At 36.4% G+C, this 22,591-nt stretch overlaps 1 protein-coding gene across 2 annotated transcripts in view; it reads right to left on the reverse strand.

Annotated features, from left to right (window-relative positions):
* LOC126818584 (probable cyclin-dependent serine/threonine-protein kinase DDB_G0292550) overlaps positions 1-22,591 on the reverse strand; it is a 59,421-nt gene that overhangs the window by 31,970 nt on the left and 4,860 nt on the right. Inside the window, exon 2 of one of the 2 annotated variants that reach the window (XM_050546054.2) lies at positions 20,565-20,670. In XM_050546054.2, coding sequence (XP_050402011.1) covers positions 20,565-20,650 — 86 coding nt within the window. In that variant the 5' untranslated portion in view covers positions 20,651-20,670. Of the gene's footprint in view, positions 1-15,574; positions 15,695-20,564; positions 20,671-22,591 lie in introns of those variants that run through there. The other variant, XM_050546055.2, reaches the window with a different exon arrangement.

Raw genomic sequence — 22,591 nt, forward strand, 5'->3', positions numbered from 1 at the left:
CCAACATTTGTCATACTCTGTAAAAAATATAAACAAGCCAGTGCCACCTATAACTGTTTGATAAAGTCTGTTAGCACGTGTGTGCTGTATCATAAGACCGTTCATTGAGTCAACTGGCGTGGTTTCGAATCCCCGGTTGTACGTGACAAGGAGCAGGGTCGCCTGTCCAACCTCGTGGGTTTTCTCCGGTTCATCCGGTTTCCTTCCAATGCTAAAGACCCCTACGCGCAAGCAAATTATTGAAATAAAATTAAACCACATGTTAGTCGAGTGGACGTTAAACCCCATTTCTCTCTCTCTCTCTCTCTGATAGGTCTCATTTTAATCCAATTGAATCTAATCCTGGAGATTATCTACCGCTGATATTTTGATTTTTTCTTAAAGATACATTATGGGAGATAAGATAAAGAGATGGCAGTTCTCGCTATAATAGTTAAAAACTAGATAGTGTGTAAAGGTAATTTGCTGAAAATTTCAGTCAAATTGATTCACTATGAGCCGAGAAAGAAGCGGGTGAATCTTTGCATAGTCTCGATCATCATTACTAAAATCATTAATATAAACAGCATAGACTTGATTATCCACTTTTTTGATTTAATTATCAATGGCCGTTAGCGGCATATAGGAATCTAATCCAGCCAACATCGAAGGCTAGCCTTGACATCGGGAGTTTATTATGGTCTGGATAAGTTAATTAATGTCTAATTGATAATTTAGATAACATTTCAGGCCTAAAGAAAGACTTGTAATAAGCAGATTTTGCTCTTGCATAATGTATGTTTAATTAAATAATCAATTTTAGTACATTTTAACGTGGATTATAAGTCGTGAAAAATTCAGTGTTGTCTGGAAAATGCACTTCAAGATCGGTGGCTTTAATTCCTAAAAAATGGACTGGATCTACTTTGCAATTTATATAATGGATTCTACATTCTAGTCAATGTTAACATCAGTATTGAATGGTTAATAGTGCAAAGTTATTTGAGGCCAGTGTCCCAGCGACTGATAGTAGAAAAACACTTGTCGATTCCATTTAATTGCTAGCAAACCAAAAAAATTTGCAGAAGTACAATTTAAATCCAGTAAATAATTCAACAATTATATAATGGATTCGACACGTGCTATTCTACTTCTAGTCACTGTGACACTGGCCTCAAATAACCTTACGCGATCAGCCATCCAATACGGATGTTTTTATGTTTCAATTATTAGTAAGCTTACTGAAGTACTATACAGCCTGAGACTGGGCATACTGCCAGGTAAGTGGGCAGGTAAGACTTTTAACAAGGTAATTGTCTCAGTTCAATAACCATCAATCGTTGAATTTTTTAACAACAACATAAAGATCATTAAAGAAATTATTACAAAAAAAAGTGTTATTTGGATACTGTAGTAATTTTGTAATTAAAACCTCTGCGTGTGATGCCATTTGCACTTTTCGGAAAATAATCATGACTTAATTAATCCATGTCAAAATGTACTTAAATTGATTATTTAATAAAGAATTATTTTTTTCAAAAATCAAAGTTAGATTAAAAAGAAGCCCATCAATAAGAAATAAAATGAAAAAAAAAATGGGGTAATGAAATGGGGTTTAACATCCTACTGTTCTGCACTGACTAATGAAGACGGGCATATGAGGGAAATTTTGCCTGACTGCGGCAATATGGTCTACTCTTTACATGCACGTCAATGTGGACATGGGACCTTGTTTTTTTGTCCCATTTGAATGACTAGACAACTGTGCTTGTTAGGCACTCTGTCCTGCACCACTGACAAGAGGAAACCACGCCAGAACATCTCGACGAACTTCCACGGCCAACCTACTTGTTACCTCCAGGCTTGCGAGCCAACGTCTTACCCACTTAGCCATCAATGAGAAACAAAAGGTTATAATATAGGTTGTTATATATATAGTCATAACATAAATGGAAGCCATGGTGGCCAAGTGGGTAAGACTCTGGCTCGCTAGCCTGGAGGTCACAAGTCCACTCCCGTTGCTGGCCAAGAAAGTTCATCAAGATTGTCTGATGTGGTTTCCCCTTGTCAGTGCTGCAGGAAATGAAATGGCGTTTAATGTCCTACTTTTCTGCTCCGACTGGGCTAATGAAGATGGGCATACGCCATGCAGTGTGCTATGAGAGAAAGTTTGTCCGAACAGTGGCACTACGGCCTAGACTCTTATTTTGAATTCCAACCGTCAAGGGTTCTTTTATGTGCACACCATGCTAAATGAATCAAACTAGGAAAGAAAAAAAAATGAAATGGGGTTTAACGTCCTACTGTTCTGCACCAACTGTGATAATGATGACGGAAACTAGGAAAAGATGGACTTTTGTTGTGCAATCGTCCTGTAAATGTTCAGTGATAAATGAATCAAACTTGGAATGAAATGAAATGAAATGAAATGGGCTTCAACATCCTACTGTTCTGCACCAATTGTGATAATGATCAATTCTTTAAATGACATAATGTGATAATGATGACAGAAACTAGGTAAAGATGGACTTTTGATGTGCAATCGTCCCGTAAATGTTCAATACGCGTTGTCTCATCTGAATTCATGTGTGAACAGATTGACACTTGGTATGTAAAAGGTTAGCCACCCTTGATTTAAGTTATACGATTATATTATCCTGATAACAGTAAGTTAAATCTGACAGAAAAACCGAAATTAGATTTTAAAGATAGTATATAGTCCCTAATCTTTATGTCGAACATATCGTAAACCATATTATATCTTGAAGGGATCATGTGCCATCGCCTAGCACCTATAAAGACGTCATTGTATCATCAGACATATTATCCTAACAACATGGAGATTATATAAATAAAAAAACATTAGTTCGATCTTCAAAGGGTATTATCACTTTCACTATCAAAAACAATCTGATCAAAATACAAATCTATTTTTCGTTTCGTTTCGTTTTTTATACTTTCGATGGCCTACACTACATGAAGATTTGACCTGTTGTACTGGGAGATCGCGTCAGGGGACATACGAGCGGCTTTTGACCCTATGACCTTCAGACATTGATTAATCAATCAGCACTGATGTTTCTAGGGGTTTACCCACAGTTCCGTGCAGAGCACACCAAGAACTCGCCTTAACAGACCGTTTCATTGGCTAATCCCTCACGCCATCCAGAATGCAGGTTATATAACAACTCTTCCAGATGTTAGTGTTGTGAAGACAAGTAAAATGTAATTTTGAACTATAAAAAACAAAACGAAATAGGATCTGTGTTTTAATCAGATTGCTACCAAAAACTAAGTATTTAAGTAATGAAATGAAATGAAATGAAATGGAATTTAACATCCTACTGTTCTGCTCCTAACCTGGGCTAATGAAGACGGGCATACGCCACACAGTGTGCTATGAGGGAAATTTTGCCCGGACAGCAGCACTACGGCCTTCTCTTGTATCGAATTCCAACTGCCAAGGGATCTTTTACGTGCATGCCAATGTGTACACGGTTTTTCATCCCATCCGAACTACTAGACAGCTTTCCTTGTCAGCCCCTCCGTCCTGTATCACTGACATGCGAGAACCACGCCTGAAAATCTGGATCAACTTTCTCCGCCAATGTAGGGCTCGAAAACCCGACCTCCAGGCTAGCGAGCTAGCACCTGACCTACTTAGCCACGTGATCCTCTATTTAAATAATATATAATGGTACAATAAGAAGTGGTATCAGGTGTTCTACTCAAAAAACCTTGAACTTCAAAGGGTATTATCCCTTTCAAAAGAAAAAGATATATATATACTTAATTTTAGATTGTATATACATAGTACAATAAGGGCCAAATTTTGTAACTCTGGGCCCTCAAACCAACTGGTTTCCTAGGGCACCCATCGTGATGAAGACTATGTGACATGACGAGAGAACAAAACTAGCTTGATTCATCTGTCTTGCAACCCACTCATAGATCAATTTTCTCCCGGATTTAGGCCATTATATATTTCAGTGGATACTAAGATGAATTCTATTTATTTTGAAAAAAATATATGTCAAGGTTTTTTGGGTTTTTTTGCAATAGGGCAATATTGTAAAAATAATGACTAGCCTGCAATCGTTCCCTGTTAGCTAAAAACAAGCACCCCCGATAGACCAACATTTTTAGCACGTCTTTGTGGCCAGATCTATGTTTGAACCTGGACTTAATATGTTTAATATGTTTAATATGTTTAATATTATGTGTCAATTGAATACTCGAGGTCATGTCCAACTTTTCATGCATGTTTATTTACAGTTGGAGGTTGATAAACTGAAATTATTGACATTTTATAAAATATCGTGATATACAGATAATATGATGATATTTTTGGAAAATATCGCAATATATTTGTTTTCAGGGATATTGCCCAGCCCTAGGCTCTAGACTATTCCACTTGTAACTTCTCCAACCCCACCCCCACTTTCATCCTGCATTGTATATCATGGCTAGGAGGGAACCATGGTGGCTAAGCGAGTAAGACTATGACTCGCTAGCCTGGAAGTCATGGGTTATCTCCTGGTATTGGCCGAGAAAGTTCATTGGTATTTACTGGTGTGGTTTCTCCTTGTCAGTGGTGCAGGAAGGAGGGCCTAACAAGTACAGCTGTTTAGTCGTTTGGATGGGCCAAAAAAACTGAGGTCCTGTGTACACATTGGCGATATAGGAGTAGGGCGTAGTGCCGTTGACCGGGCAAAATTTGCCTCATACCTCGTCTCCATTAGCCCTGTTGGAGCAGAACAGTAGGACGTTAAACCCTCATTTCATTTCATGCCTAGAAATAAACACTACACTGAACTAGTACCTGACACTTTAAACTTTGTGATAGACAGAGGACATGTATTAATAATATCAACAAAAACTACAGAAAATACACAAATCAGTGCCAGGGAAAATCAGAGGCATCAACAAATTGTGTCTGACAAAATCTGAATCTGTGCCTGACATTGTCAGTTATAAGTGCTTTATTTACAGCCCTTGTTCTATTGAATACTGATGGCCACTCTCACAGATGAAAGAGATGGGAGAATTATGATAAAGAGAATTATAGAATAACTGTTGAGACAATTATCAAGAGATTGGGTAAATATATTCCTTTCAAGTGTCTGAAAGACAAAATCAATTATAGAGATATTATCTGACTGTTAAACATACAGCTCCACTGATCATATCAATGGTATTATTATTTCATTACATAGTCCTGTAGTAAAATCTTCTAACAACTTCTATAGTAAAATGGTGTAACGTAATATGCCCTCAGGCTATTCTAGTAGCAGGGCCGTGACAGCACATAAAATAAATGAAACAAAATAAAATGAGGCTTAATCATCCCACTGTTCTGCGCCATCCTGCTACTGAAGACAGGGATATGCCATGTGATGTTGTGCTATATAGCAAATTTATGCACCGATAGCAACATAATCAGCTACTCTCCAAAAGATCTTCCTTGCACCCAGCAGGAATCAAACTCATAATAACGACACTCATTCCCCTTGTAAGTTGGTGGTTACCTCAAAAACCCGTACCAAATTTCTCCTCAGCCTGCTGTATAGCGTATGCCTGTCTTTATTAGCCTGGTTGGTGCAGAAAAGTAGGATGTTCCATTTTGTCCAGTGAGATTAAGACAACATGGTACGGTAACAAAAATGAGATTGTTCCGATTTGAGGCCTGTCTGGCAACCAAACACAGAAATCCATGAAACTTTAAAAGGTAAATTTGAGACAAGTTGGTGACCCCCATGACTCTCCATACCTGGCACCAACCAAACCATTTTGTCTGGAGTAATAAATCTTAAAAAAACAACACCCCAAAACAAGAAAACCAGGCCTGAAAGACTATTTCTAAGTCTGTTTACATAAATTAAGATTTGAATTAGAAATCTAAATTGTTCTTTGTATCTTTGGGTTTTTTGTGTGTTTTTTTTAAAGATTTGTACTGAATTGACATTTTAGTCGACTGATCTGGTTTCTGGTGGTAACCTTATTCTGTTATCAGGTTTGTTATCAGTCTCTGCGATAAACCGAGTCAATACTACACTGGATTGACATTTCCTGTTAGTCTCCTTCATATTCAATATCATAGGCCTGCACAAAATAAACACATGGTTATTAACGTAATCATCAGTATGGAACATACATGTAACATCAACATAAGAACAATCGGTCAAGTCTTATTGAGACAACAAGTTGAATGTCCGTGAAGTGATTTGCCAATAATTTTAACACGTAGTGTTTTGATGATGAATGGTTCCTTGTTGAGGTGGTTGTTAAATCGGGCTAAGTTCCTAAAGTTGAGGGTGGTTCCTTGTTGAAGGTGGTTGTTAAATTGGGCTAAGTTCCGAAAGTTGAGAGTGGTTCCTTTTTGAAGGTGGTTGTTAAATCGGGCTTAGTTCCGAAAGTTGAGAGTGGTTCCTTGTTGAAGGTGTTTGTTAAATCGGGCAAAGTTCCAAAATTTGAGGTGATTCCTTGTTGAAGGCGGTAGTTAAATCAGACTAAGTTCCGAAAATTGAAGTGGCTCAGTGAATAAAGTGCTGGTATCCTAACCAGGAGGTCCCCAGTACAATTCTGGTGTTCCTATCAGGATTTTGCCAAGGGCCTGTCAAGGAACAGCATCTAGTCTTTCAGATGGGACGAAAAGGTCCTGTGTACCCATTGGCGCCTATGGAAATGTACCATTGACAGTAGGCTGCAGAGATGTTTGGGCAAAATTCCCATATGGCGTATGCACGTCTTCATTAGCCCAGTTGGTGCAGAAAAGTAGACGTTAAACCCCATTTCATTAAATTTATAGGACTAATGCAGAACATTGTTCTTTATTTCATCTAAACGGTGTCAGTCACTGTAATCAAAGATCAACGACCCTACATAGTATTGTTTATTCTATCAACAAGCGTTAATCTTGGATGGAGGCAAGACATTGTTCAGTCATTGTCTCACATTTACCTTGTAATGTTTAATGGATTTCTATGTTTAGTTACTAGACAGGTTTTAAGTCTAGATATGTCCTATTTCTATTGATGTTATATTTACAAGAAAGTGTGATGTTTTCCCTCTTTTTTTGTTCATTTCTCTGTGGATGTTTATTTGTCAGGCTACTTATTTTAACCAAATGTACATTCATTTTTGGATAGACTAGACACTGTCCTTGTCAGGCTCTCCTTCCTGCACAAGTGGAAACCAACCATGCCAGGAAATCTTTAGGAACTTTCCTGACCAATACCATGAGGGAACCCAAGACCTCCTGGTTTGCCCACCAGCATCTTACTTACTGAGCCACCACCACTCCCAAATAATTATATAATTTATAAAGTTCCAGAACTTGCATTTTTCGCATTTCGAAACAGTATACTAATTTTGAGATATGGTGGCCATTTTGGGCAGAGATCTATTCTCGAGGAATAGGTAGATGGATCTCTGTGTGCAGAACGTGTCAATCACTGACTTGAACTACTAAATAGCAGCACAGCTGTAAACAGCACCCCTGAACAAACAGTCACAAATATCTATACAGACAAGTTTTATCTTTTATTATCTTTGCGAACGCACAGGGCTGAGAAGGCTCCTCTATCACCAAGCCACATACGCTCACACCAGGGATCAAAACCATGACCTCAAGTCAGCAGTCAGAGGTGACCGGCCACCTAGAGTTTGAAGTGCGACCACTAGGCTATCGCCCCCACCCACCCACCCCGCTTAATGAATTTACACTACATTATAGTATTATTGTGTCCCTTTAAATCCTTTCTGCCATTTTATACTATACCTAGGGATGTAAGTACAGCTCTTTACTGAAATATTAAATTAAAAAGTCTACATATAATAGCATCAAGTAGAAGATTGAAAATAAATACTACGTCTCGGGGATATAATTACAGCACTTAGTCGTAATTTAAAAAATCAAATATCAAATTAAAAAGTCTAAATATAGTGCATCGAATAACAGACTGAAATGAAATATGCTGTCTCAGGGTTGTGAGTACACCCCTTAGTTGTAACTTGATAAAATATTAAAATAAAAAGTCTAAATATAGTATCGAGTAGCAGATTAAAAACAAACACTCAGTCTCAGGGATTTAAGTACAGCACTTAGTCGCAATTTAATCAAATATTCAATTAAAAAATCAAATACTCAGTCGTAAATTAATGAAACATTAAATAAAAAAGTCTACTTTCGAGAAGTATTTTAGTAAACAAATGTCAATATCTATAAAACAATTGGTTTACAGTAGATCCCTTGCAAATATTAAACCAGCGGCTGCCAGGCAGGATACACCCACATTTTCAAGAGATGGATAGAGAACAAGCTAAAACGAAAGTGATTTTTCCTACAATCAAGGGCCATAATTCAGGAATCAAGATCTTTGGGTTATAAACTTACATTTCAAGTTTCAACAAAAACGGATAAAAATTGTGACCTCTATAGGGTCAACAACCTTGATATACCATATTTTTACGCTATTTGAGAACGAAGGGCGGCCATTTTATCTGTCAGTTTTGGGCCGATTTTCACGAAATTCAAACTCAGCCGTCCTTAGGGTGTAACAGTGATATAATAATATGATATTTTAAATCGGATAAATATTATGACCTCTATAGGGTCCACAACTAAAATGCGATTTTTCGTACAATCAGGGGGCCATAATTCAGTAAGTTCTGGTCCAATATGCTCGAATATCGACAGCAATCGAGATCTTTTGGTTATAAACTTACATTTTAAGTTTCAACAAAATCGGATAAAAATTGTGACCTTTATAGAGTCCACAACCTTGATATACCATATTTTTACGCTATTTGAGAACGAAGGGCGGCCATTTTGTCTGTCAGTTTTGGGCCGATTTTTACGAAATTCGAACTCAGTCGTCCTTAGGGTGTAACGGTGATATAATAATATGGTTTTTTTTAAATCGGATAAAAATTATGACCTCTATAGGGTCCACAAGCTAAAAACGCGATTTTTCGTTCAATCAGGGGCCATAATTCAGGAAGTTAAGTTCCGATATGCACGAATATCGAAAGGAACTGAGATCTTTGGGTTATAAGCATACATTTAAGTTTAAACCAAATCAGATAAAAATTGTGACCTCTACAGTGTTCACAAGCTAAAAACGTGATTTTTTGTACAATCAGGAGCCATAATCAATGAAGTTACAGTCCGATACATGCCAATATCGAAAGGAACCAAGATCTGAATGTGATAAACCTATATTTCAAGTTTCATTGAAATCGGATAAAAATTGTGACCTGTAGACTGTTCACAAACAATTGTGGATGGACGGACAGGCGCGACAACAATATACGTCCACATGAAAAATGGTTCAATTCCGTTCAGTATTTGCAAAAATTTGATGATTTCAAAATTCCGCAATTTCGGCAGACAATATAAACCAACCAGCAACACCTGTCAGTGTAGAGTAAATTAATCCGCTGAAATCCAAGCCAGGGGAATTACCTACAGTTGATATTTTGTTTTTTCAAACATACATTATGCAAGAGCTAAATCTGCCTATTGCAGGTCTTTCTTTAGGCCTAAAATGTTATCTAAATTATTAATTAGACATTAATTAACTTATCCAGACCATAATCAACTTTCGATGTCATTGTTAGCCTGCGATGTTTGTTGGAGTAGGTTCCGATTTGCTGTTCGACTTCTATTCATAATTTAATCATGAAATGGATAATCAAGACTATGTTTTTTTATCGTACCGACTTTAGTAATGATTTTATTTTAAACAATATTTTTATTCAGGTTGTCTGAATGGGATTGGGGAACAGGCTTTGCCTATGTAAAACTCCTCTCCTTGGATCAATTTGACAGAAATTTTCAGCAAATTCCTTTTACATTATCTAGTTCTTAACTATTATAGTGAGAACTTCCAGCTCTTTATCTAATCTCCCATAATGTATCTTTAATTAAATGTTAAATGATTCAGTTGAGAACATTAAAGCAGTGAAAAATTAGATACATGTAAAATTTTAGCTTTAGAAAGAGTTCTCAGCTAGTGTTGGCATGATATATTGTTGAATTGATGTATCGCGATTCGTCCTTTCACGATTAGACACTGAATCGATGTATCGCAAAATTTTTTATGTTTTTGTTTGTCGCTTCAGTAAGTAACCAGTCCCGCTTAATTCTCCATATCACACATTATATATGGTTACACAAACACTCTTAAATTGTTTTGGTCCTTATTTTGATCCACATCAATATCCTGATATAAAATAGTTTTAATTCTTCAACATTGGCAGGACTAAAAATATCAAATATTAATTTATCCTGTTGTTTTCTTGGTAAATATTGACCTGGTGATGAATCGTGACACGTATCGAATCATAGCACCTGAATGGCAATATGTATCGTATCATGACTGCTGTGGCAAAACCCAGCACTATTCTGAACAATACATGCACTTCAAATAAACAAGCCTGGAAAAGGCCACCAGTCACAGACATCGTCAGGCACAAATTCAGGCTTTATCAGGCACTATTCCTTATCCCATTCAAACACTGTCCTAAATTCTGATTGGTTAATAGTCGGGTTAACAACCAATCGATTACAGCGTAACAAAGCAATCAGGGTTAATCGGAGCTCTAAATATGTTAAGGTAAAAGTGTATAATGACAATCATGGTTACATTAATTATGTCACAACCCACAAAATTTATTATGAGCGAATATCCAGATAATAGCAGGTTATTGCAGAAAAACAATATTTTCACCATCTTATAATAAATTTAATCAACTGTACAAAGTTTTAGTGAAGACCCCAGATCAAAGAGACAGGCTGTCTTGTTATGTATTTTGTTACAACAAACTAGATAGAACTACGACTTCCAACAGGAGAAATTTGATTGGACGATAAAAATAGACCTATTTTGTCAAAAACCAAAACTTTTGTTCGAAGTATACAGAAGCGGCTAGAGAGAGATTTCTCGAGCCATTTCTTCAGGAATATGATTTTGTGTATTTTTGTTGATATGTTTAATACACTTCTGGTACAAATTTACCAATGTCAGGTACATGTAAACTTCAGTAGTGCCTGAAATTTTCTGAGATAAAACTAAAATCGCTATGCCGGCTAATTAACGTAAAAAGTGAAGCAATCCAGAATTAGCTTCTAATTTTTGTTGATATGTTTAATACACTTCTGGTACAAATTTACCAATGTCAGGTACATGTAAACTTCAGTAGTGCCTGAAATTTTCTGAGATAAAACTAAAATCGCTATGCCGGCTAATTAACGTAAAAAGTGAAGCAATCCAGAATTAGCTTCTAATTATCTGTATTCAGTTTTTCCGTTGTTTTACTTTACAGCTAAATAGCCGCAAATTTAAATTGAGATTAGTGACATGTTATTTCCGTTTGTTTATATTCAAGAGACGGCCATATTGTAATCAAACCCATTTGAGAATAAGTATGGAACGCTATAAATAGCATGCGTTTCTATAATTATCAGTAAATCCTATTCTCTGTAGCCATATTTAGACATGAGACTCTATTTTTGGAATCATTTGAGTCAGTTCCCGTCTGATCAACAGATGAATTACAATCAAATCTGATTGACAAACTTCTTCCTTGTTTGGAGACCATTGATTTTTCCTGTCGGCGTTAATCACGTTTTTTGTATATTTTTATTTCATCAGGATATTTCTGTTTTGATTTATTAATTAGAACGGTCACAGACAATGTCAGATTCAAGTTCCGCTAGTTTTGTCGTCTCTCTGTGTTTTTATTTATATTTTTAATACATGTTCAGTAAAGAGTTAAAGAATGTCAGCAACGTAAATGAAATGAAATGGTGATTAAATGTCACATCTTTCTGCTCCGACTGGGATAATGAAGACGGGCATACGCCAGATTTACTCTACTTGAAATTTAAAATTTGTATATGTTGTCAGTGTCACTAACTTTGGAGTTCCTAGAACTTCCATCATGGTTTCCCTTATTAATAGTATGGACTGGAGGGCATACCAAAACAGTGTCTAGTTGTTAGGAAGGGACACAAAAACTCCTTGAGCATGAGTGATAGTAAAAGAACCCTTGACAGGTGGAATTTGAAATAAGGGTACGCTATGCTCTTGCGCAATTGTCCAGGCAAAATTTCCCTCACCACATCCAAGGTATATGGCCATCTTCAATAGTCCATTTGGTGTAAAAAATTAGACTGTTAAACCCCATTTCATTTTATTTCATTTCAGAACATGGAAATAAATACATGTAAACCATTTAAATTCCTGACCTTCAAAAAAAAATACTATCGAGTCGGAATCCGATTGAAAAATTAATTATACATAAGCTGCAGGAAGTTAGAACTGGAAGACACAGCAAGCCTTTTATTTCACGTAATGAGAGAATATAATGTTAAAACTGTAATCCATAACTAGTAGACGATGAGAATCCTGTATTCCTTGTATTTTGTTTTATATTATCCATTAAAGAGACATTCCCACAAGTATTGAGTAGTTATTTCCATTAAAAGTATGTCAATTTTGGTATATATGGAAAGTAGAGACACTAAATCTTACTAGAAAATTACTGGATTCCCTTAAAAACACCCATGGGGTACCCACAGGACAAAAATGGCAGGGTGTCCCTAACTGGCAGCATGTCTCCTTAAGTGATGTAAGGAGCGCTGATGTGTTTATCAGTGAGAACATTAAGAGAATTAAATATCCAGTAGATTCTGTTATTAAACAGCGGAAAAAGAAGTTTGCAGAAGATAATCCAGGGCCCTTATTCACGAAAACAACTAAGATACAATCAAAATTTTAAGAAATACTGCAATTCGATTGGCTGACCAGTAAAATCAATTTGCATATATCCAATGAAGTTGCAGTATTTCTTAAAATTTTGGTTGTAACTTAGTTTAAGTTTTCGTGAATAAGGGCCCAGGAATTTACATGTATTTATGCTTCAATATTTATGGTAAATGGACAGCGACAATCAAGTCACATGACAAATGAGGCGCCACTTAAAATAGATTCTTGAGCATGGGGTAGTTTTCTTAGAATTAAAATGTTTTGAGATCGATTTGAATCAAACGCTTGATAGATAAATTACTTTGAATATGTTTTTAATCCAAATATGTCATCAAATCACACAGTTTGTACAAGGCATCTTTAATACTCTTAATCACTAAATGCCTATCAAAGAGGGTATTTTGTTCCTGTTTCTAAATTTAACCTATTTTATTATGGTTGAGCATTTATTTATTATCTTTTAAAATGTCTTTATGAACCACCCTGCTAGAGCATTTTTCAACAATTCGACTTTAGAAGAAAAAAAATGGATTTGGTGTTGTATTTCTTATCTATTTACATTTTCCGTTCCTTTTTCATTTATTATTATTACCTCTACTCAGGTCGTTTAAGAAGTACTGTATTGAATACCTGGCGATACTATAATACTTGCCATTTATTACTTGCAAATATGACAAAACAAAGGTTATTCTGCTTTTTCACAATAAAAGCACTTAACCGTGCATTATGCAAGAGCTAAATCTGCCTATTGCAGGTCTTTCTTTAGCCCTGAAATGTTTTCTAAAGTATTAATTAGACATTAATTAACTGATCCAGACGGCCTTAATCAACTCTCGATGGCATCAGATTTCTCCGATATTAAATAGATTAGAATGGTTCAGCGATACTTTGATTTAATCAAATATGGAGGACCGAGACTTAGCTTCGATCAACCAGTCCGGTGGTTGAAATTATTGCACACATCTGTCAAACCTTCAAAGGCTAATATGTTCGCTTGCAATAGAGTAATTTGAATGAAATTTTCAAATTATTCATTTTACATCTTCTACTTTCGAACTATTATAGCAAGAATGGCTAGTTCTTTATCTAAATCTTACATAATGTATCTTTAAACATACATTATGCAAGAGGTAAATCTGCCTACTTCAGGTCTTTCTTATATAAACTATTAATTAGACATCTATTGAAATGAAAAGAACATAGTCAACTCTTGATGTCATCTTATGTGTCTGATTTTCATTGGAATTGAATTCGATCTGCTGTTCAATGCCCAATGATGATTAACTGCAAAATTGGATAATCAAGACTTTGCTAATTATTATTGTGACAGCGGTAGCAATGACAATCAAGGCTACAGTGATTTTTAAAAAGGTTTTCTCGGCTTAGAGTGAATCAACTTGAGTGCAATTTTCAGCATATTCCCTTTACATTATCTAGTTTATAACTCTTTATCTAATGTTCCATACTGTATCTTTAAAGGTAGGTGCCGAGTCAAAATGTGGTATATTAAACCCCCAAAATGTCAGAATAAAAGCTAAAAATATTCACAACAACCACACAATCAAAAACCCTTTTCATAAAAAAATATTTTGGTAAAAAATTATTTAAACTGATCAATTCTAACTTTAAAACCATCAAGTATAAGAACACACATTCAAATGCACTTTTATCCAACAAACATTTTGGTCAAAAAAAAAAAAATTCAAACTAATCAATTCTAACTGAAGTTTAATGACCATTTAATTTTTGCCTTGCTTTCTATTGATTTTACACTGCCATTTTGATGTGTCTTATGTAATAATAATTCTGCTATATTTCTCCTACAAACCAGTCATCAAAAAATTGTTTATTTTATACTTAGATGTGCTTAATTAAAAAATTAGAACAGTGTTCACATATATTTTTGACTTTTGAGACATATGTGACCGTTCTAGCTGTTTGTGCCTATAAAATTTATTCTGTGACAAATATAATATCTATCAGGACATGAAACAATTCATGGAAAAGATAAAAGAAAAACATGAAAACTGTGAGATAATAGCATAAATCATATAATAACTGGTTATCATGAAGTATACGTGCATTTGAAATACCCAATTATAATTTATAGGAAAGATAAAGTATAGGGTGATAAATCTAACATTTAACAATAGAATCAATTTCTATGGAATAACTCAAATTAATTTAAATATTAATTCATTATTCACAATTGTTAAATATTACATATGCCATGAAATATGTAATCATTTATGGGAGAGATAAAAAAAATATAACCTGATAAATCTAATCTAACATGAAATACCGAATAACTCATAGTAATTTTAATATTAATTGTTTATAAATCCACAAATGTTAATAAATTTTGGCTTTGAAATGTTACAACTAGTTCTTCCATAAAATTTGCATTAATGTAGGCTATCTAATCAAGAAGCATAAAATAACTTATATATTAATTCTAACCATAATTGGTCATAAATCCCTGAATTAATTTAGTTAATTGGTCTATATTAGTTAAGATTCTATTATATTTCCCCAGATTATAGTCCGTCAGAGTTTAATAAATATTTCTGAATTATTGTGAGTAATTGAAGAGTATAATATTGGATCATTTATTTTTTCATTAGAAATTAATTCAGTATTTAGGCCTAAAATTATTAAACCTGAATATTTGCGTATTCTGAAAATATTATAGTCCCAATTTTTAACCATCCCAGAAGTTGGTTACCGTGAACGCGTTCTTGCCAACACCATTCAAGAAATGGAAGGCTTTCGCACGTGAATATATTCTAAATGAAGAGACGGTATAAAGAACAATTACTAACCTTGAATGGCTGGTTATTCACTGTTTAAGTTTCACATATTGGCAATTGCTATAATATCACGTAAGCTAAATTATTCCATGATTAAACCACAAGTCAGCTTATCTACTCCATTACAAGTCCAGGGAATTGATTACAATGACGAACACTAGAGGACGCGCCAATCGATAGACTTTCGTCTGCTAAAAATTTGGGAGTTAATTCCCTTTTAGAAAGACGACCACCCCTTTGGGTGTGTTTGGCTTTGAATTCAGATTTTATAACAGACGAATGTATTTTTTTTTTTACAGAAAATTGAATTTATTCATGAATCCGTTCGAGGCATTTGAATAGCTAGTGGTCATCAAATAACGACCTGCAAAAACTGAAATGTGACCGCCGGTCATTTTAAGAGCCAGAATTTCAGACATTTTGTTATACTATATATAGGCGCAAATGTTTTAGTCTGTTTTTTTCGACAATAAATATTCCGTTATTATGCTTAAACCATAATATTTTTTGAAGACACTAGTTAGACCGACTGAAGTTTCCAACTAGATACCCTGGCTCAGTTAGTAAGGAGAGAGAGGAGAGAGAGAGAGGGAGATGGGGTTTAACGTCCATTCGACACAAACTAGGTCATTTCGGGACTAACATATGGTTTAATTTTATTTCAATAATTCGCTTGCGCGTAGGGGTCTTTAGCAGTGGGATCAGGAAACCAGAGGACCCGGAGAAAACCCACGAGGTTGGACAGGCGACCCTACTCCTTGTCAAGTACAACCGGGGAATCGAAACCCAGCCAGTTGACTCAATGACAGACCGTATGATACAGCGCGCGCGTGCTAACCATTCGGCCATCCAACCCACCGAGAGAGAGAGAGAAATGGGGTTTAACGTCCACTCGACACAAACTATAGGTCATTTCGGGACTAACACATGGTTCAATTTTATTTCAATAATTCGCTTGCGCGTAGGGGTCTTTAGCACTGGGAGGAAACCGGAGAAAACCAACGAGGTTGCAGACAGGCGACCCTACTCCTTGTCAAGTACAACACGAAACCCCGCCAGTTGACTCAATGACAGGCCGTATGATACAGCGCGCGCGTGCTAACCATTCGGCCACCCCCACCCCCGCCTCCCCCAGTGAGTAAGGCGTTGGCTCTCTAACTTGGGGGGTCGATCGTGTTCGATTTCATCAGGATTTTCCGGTGTGGTTCCCCTGTTTCAAGAGACAACGTATCGTCGTTCGGATGGTACGGAAAACCAATCTCCCGTGCATGTAGGCTACTCATTGAAGGGCACGTAAAAAAAAACAACCTTGACAGTTGGAATTCGATATAAGAGTAGGCAGAGTACGTAATGCCGCTGTCCGGCCAAAATTTCCCTCATCATAGCACACACGGTATGTCGTATGCCCATCTCCAAATAACCCATCGTTTGTTTATTATACAATGTCCAAAAATAGTCTTCCTTTTCTAAAATACTAGTATTATAAACTACCATCGGCCGTGATAGATAAAAGCTTTAAAGATTGTTACTTATATACGACAGGAAAGGAAATAACAGTCTGTCGTAAATTATACCTATAATTATATATAAAGTATAGTACACCTTAGATTGCCCCGGTACACGTCGATTTATGAAATAAATATGTATGTATCCTAGAGACATGGTGACAATCCATAATAAATTGTAGTCACTTTTTTGTTCTTGCAAACACAACGATATTAAATTAACACGGACACAAACGTAAGGAAGTCATAATTATCTCCCATGTATGATGATCGCGACATTGTAGCACAGCAACACAACATAATTTTTGTTGTGTTGTCACGTTACAATATCACTTGATTCAGCCCTATATAATAACCTGGCATGATTTCTTTTTTCAGAATCTGTATTTTTTTTCACATGGGAAATATTCTTGGTTCTTGGTACGAGGACTATAAGTTGTGAAGACCTGCAGTGAGTATATCCCCGTCATTAATTGTTCTACTCATTCTGTACATATATATAAATATTCAATAATCCTTTAAATTATTTTTGCTAATCACCTTGTAAATGATTTTACTCTATACATAACATGTAATTGTCTGCGATATCACTTTGGTGGAAGCGGGCGTTAAATAAAGCTATTTCACATACAGTGCGTATACTTCTCGCAGTGTTTCGTTTAATTCAGAAATATGAGTGCGTATAAACTTTTACGATCCTAGACATAAACTAGGACATTTCGGGACCAACACATGGTTCAATTTTATTTCAATAATTCGCTTGCGCGTACGGGTCTTTTGCAGTGGGAGGAAACCGGAGGACCCAGAGAAAACCCACGAGGTTGGACAGGCGTCCCTACTCCTGTCACGTACATCCGGGGAATCGAAACCACACCAGTTGACTCAATGACAGACCTTATGATACAGCGCACACACGCTAACCATTCGGCCATCCAACCCCCTCCATTATTACAATGAAATGAAATGGGGTTTAACGTCCTACTGTTCTGCTCCTAACCTGGGCTAATGAAGACGGGCATACGCCATACAGTGTGCTATGAGGGAAATTTTGCTCGGACAGCGGCGCTACGGCCTACTCTTATATCGAATTCCAACTGCCAAGGGATCTTTAAGAACGCATAGTAACCTGTATGATGTTGTAGTGATGTAGGTTTTTTTTTGGTTAATCCGTGTAATTGCTGGTTGCCGCGTTTTCTTTATAAGTAACGTGTAAATAAGGGCTATGATATATTATACATATATATTTAATGTAAACTAGACAGTAATATATAATATACCACTATATTTATTACAAGATAAGAGTTTACAATTATATCATCAAATCTTGATTTACTGTATTAAATGTATTTTAAGTTTAAAGGTCAATGTTGAACATATGTTTACCCCGTGGTGCTGTATATAAAGGGTATGTTACAGGCAGTCACTTAGATTTCGCTAAAAGCATTTGGTTGGCTTTAAGATTACTGGTGTGGGCCGTGAAAATGTATCGGGATTTTCCGACGTGGTTCCCCCTACATTGATCAGCAGTGAATATTCGCTAGGCCGCAAATATTACTGAGAGGGATGCCATCGGTGCGGGTAAATTAGCTCACAATATTAACCCTTTTCCTTCTGCAAATTAAATTCTAGAACATTTTTTTGAAGTATTAGAAAAATAAATAAAGGTGTTTGAAATATATCTGCCATGGATGAAAAAACATTTCCTATTAAGTGTAAATGGGTATATGAGTGAAAGGCACCATTCTGCCAGGACCATTTAACAGTCACGCGAGCAGACATTCCTAATCGTCAGGATGCCGATTAGGGAAACCCTTACATTTTTGTCCTTTATCGATCCATGAGTGTTTTTTTCTAGTAAGATTGGATATTTCTATACTTTCCATATACATGTATACCAAAATCGCCATACTTTTATTGGAAATAATCACCCGATAAATACTTTTCTGGGAACGTATCGCATTCAGGCTCAGTATAAACGACCCTTGAACCCCGCTCGCATTCGCGTCCATCCTTCTCTTTTTTGGACAGTTCGTTTGTTACCGGTATCAGCCCCTAAACTTTGCGATTTTTCAGTTTCTTATTTTGCAATTTAGAAGAGCGTAAGTTACCAAGCCAAACCATGATTGTACTTTAGTTAACCGATCCATGCCGAATAACTGGGAAGTACCTCGCCCCCAGCCCCCTAAAACCCGAACCACAAATACTAAATTTGTCGTTTAGTATAAAGAGATGATTTTTGTCTTTAATCGGGATCGACGGAACTTACTATTGAAATCATGATGTATTGTTGGCTAATGAAGACGGGCATACGCCATACAGTGTACTATGAGGGAAATTTTGTCCGGACACCGGCTCTACGGCCTACTCGTATATCGAATTCCAACTGCCAAGGGATCTTTTACTGGACCTCGGTTTTTCGTCCCATCTGAACGACTAGACAACTGTCCTTGTCAGGCCCTCTGCCCTGCATCACTAACAAGGGGAAACCACGTCGGAAAATCCCGACCTTAGAATATTTCGTATAGTATAATGTACTGTACGCACTACCTCCCATGACAGAGTATTACAGACCAACAAATTATTTCTACACGGTATTCATTATTATAGGAAATGTTATTGCCGTGTCAAGATGGAATACTTTATACTTCAGCTCACCTTTCGACAAAAAATGGTACCACTTATGATAAGTCAAACTGTTATTCAATGCTCGTCATTTTATTTTAGTAGATTTATTTATTTATTTATTTTATTTTTTATTTTTTTATTTTTTGTAAACAATATTTTATTTTAAATTTATGAAAAAAAGGGAGGTCAGGGAACAGGCATAGCCTATATCACCCCTCTCCTCATACAAGGAATATAAAACATATAATATACAGATGTGCTATGTACATATTACAGAATCATGGGAAAATCATATAAATTAAATAAGTTATATACACACTATTTATAACAAATAAAACAGATGTGCTTTAGAAAATGATTAAAAAAATAAATAAAATGAGATCTTGAAGCGTCTGGTGACATCGAAGTATTCATTTACTATTTTAAAGATGTTGTTTGTGGTAGCCTGATTATGCCAAAAAGAGGTGATTGCTGGTGTAATGGTAGAAGATTTATTGTGGTTTTTGTTCGTGCATCTGAATAAAGTAGGCACCAGTAGATTGTTCACGAATACAATAAGTAAAATTTTACTATACACAGTGTGTCCTGTTACAGGACACCAAGAAATCGTGGAATATTTAAGTGGGAATATGATATTTAATTTAATTCGAATGTTCAACAAAAGTAAATACACAAAATAAATTCGGTTAGGACGTCGATTGTAAATTTTCTGTGAAATTTCTTGTTGAATGTGACGCCCCCACCCCACCACTATATACACTATATATATAAAGGCAATTGAGAATGGACAGGACTTTAAAATAGATTCTTATAACGCAAATACATATGATCAATTTCCCCACTCCACCCCTAAATAAAAACGAAGGACTTACCCATGATTAGCTGCGTTTGTTTCTTCTTCAATTGATGCCAATGTCTGTTTTCCTGTAAATAAACTCTGTTTTCTTCTCGAATCCATTACTGTGTTTTCAACTGTGTCTGAAATGGCGAATATTCACATACATATATATATTACATTTCTTTCATTTACTTATTATAATTATCCCACCATGGTAGCCCTTGGTTTTACTATTTAACCAGTTATTGCCCCTGAGTTGATTTTCTTTTCTGCTCCGACTGGGCTAATGAAGACGGTCATACGCTATACATTGTAGTGAATATACTCTTATTTCAAATTCAAACTTTCATGGTTTCTTTTACGTGCAGGCCAATGTGTACACGATACCTAGGTATCGCACCATCCGATCGACTAGACACTGTCCTCCGTCCTGCACTACTGACAAGGGGCCAACACGAGAGCGAACCAGAAAGCTGGTTAGCGAGCCGGCGTCTTACTAACTGGTCCACCGCGGCTCCCTTTCGACTTATAGTGTTGACGATGTTAGTTTTAAATTGTATACTCCTTCATCAATTATTTCCTGTAGCCTTTCTATTAGGCACTGGTTCACTATAACGAGATAACTAAGCTAAATATCCCGGTTTGATTTGTATTGTCTATTTAATAAATCTTTTCCCCAAAACAATCCAGGAACCCGACAAAAATGCCCTCTTTTTGTTTCTGGGAGCTCTTAAGGCTGACTTTTTATATGCGTGTAATAAGGAATGAAATGAAATGGGGTTTAACGTCCTACTGTTCTGCTCCCATACTCTGTGACTGGGCTAATGAAGACGGGCATACGCCATACAGTGTGCTATGACGGAAATTTTGCCCGGGCAGAGGCACTATCGCCTACTCTTATATCGAATTCCAACTGCCAAGGGATCTTTTACGTACATTCCAATGTATACACGGGATCTCGGTTTTTGTCTCATCCGAAGGACTATACAGCTGTCCTTGTCAGGCCCTCCGTTCTGCACCACTGACAAGGGGAAACCACGTCGGAAAATCCAGATGAACTTTCTCGGCCAATGCAGGGGTCGAACACCCGACCTCCAGGCTAGTGAGCCAGCGTATTAACCACCTAGCCACCGTGGCTCCATGCGTGTAATGCTTGCACTATATGGAACATACTAAACTTACGCTGTCTGTCAACAATTAGCTACATGAGAACAGACACTAAGTTAGTTGACCGACATTTTAAGTCTTAAATCGACGATTTTAGTCGAAAACACTTTACTTTGAGAAGTCTTTATTCCGCTTTCATTTAATAAAATTGAAAAGGTTTATTTAATCTGTGTATTTATGACAGACGTGAAACGGAGTAGAACTGCATTACAAAATGGTACTATAGGGTATGACCGCCAGTTAGGACAGAGATCTATATTAGTAGTAGATAGTTTTCTATGTGCAGAATGACTAACCAGGAGGTCCTGGGTTCTTCGATTCAGATATTGGATAAGAAAGTTCCTCGGGATATTTCAGTCAAGTTTTCCGTTTGTCAGTGGGTCTTGGAAGGAAAACGCGTCAGTGGTTCTTATGAGACGAAACACTGAGTCTCCACTTGTCATAAACAGCACGTTATAAAAGATCCTCCGAAAGTTGGAAATCGAAACGAGAGTATAGACCGCACACGCAAGTAAAAATAGAATAGTTTAATTTTAAATATTAAATTCATATGATTGAAATGGACCCATTTTCTCTCTTTTTACATTCAATTTTTGCTTTTAGAAAAAATATCTTCATCTTCTTGAACTTGTCGCCACTTCGTGTATTTAAGGGTTTTGACTGCGTGTGAAGGTAGGGGTAGAGTAGACCTAGTGATCTAGAGTGTCGCACTTCGGACTCTAGCTGGCCGGTCACCTCTGGCTTGCGGTCGTGGTTTGGACCCCAGGTCTGAGCATATGACTTGGTGATAGGGGCGCTTTCTCAGTCTCGCTGGTTTACTTCGGGTACTCCTGGTTTCCTCCCACAGGTAAGACCCCTGCAAGTGCGCCAAGATAATAAAATAAGACAGCTTGT

The sequence above is a fragment of the Patella vulgata genome, chromosome 4 (assembly GCF_932274485.2).
Source record: "Patella vulgata chromosome 4, xgPatVulg1.2, whole genome shotgun sequence".
NCBI lineage: Eukaryota > Metazoa > Mollusca > Gastropoda > Patellidae > Patella > Patella vulgata.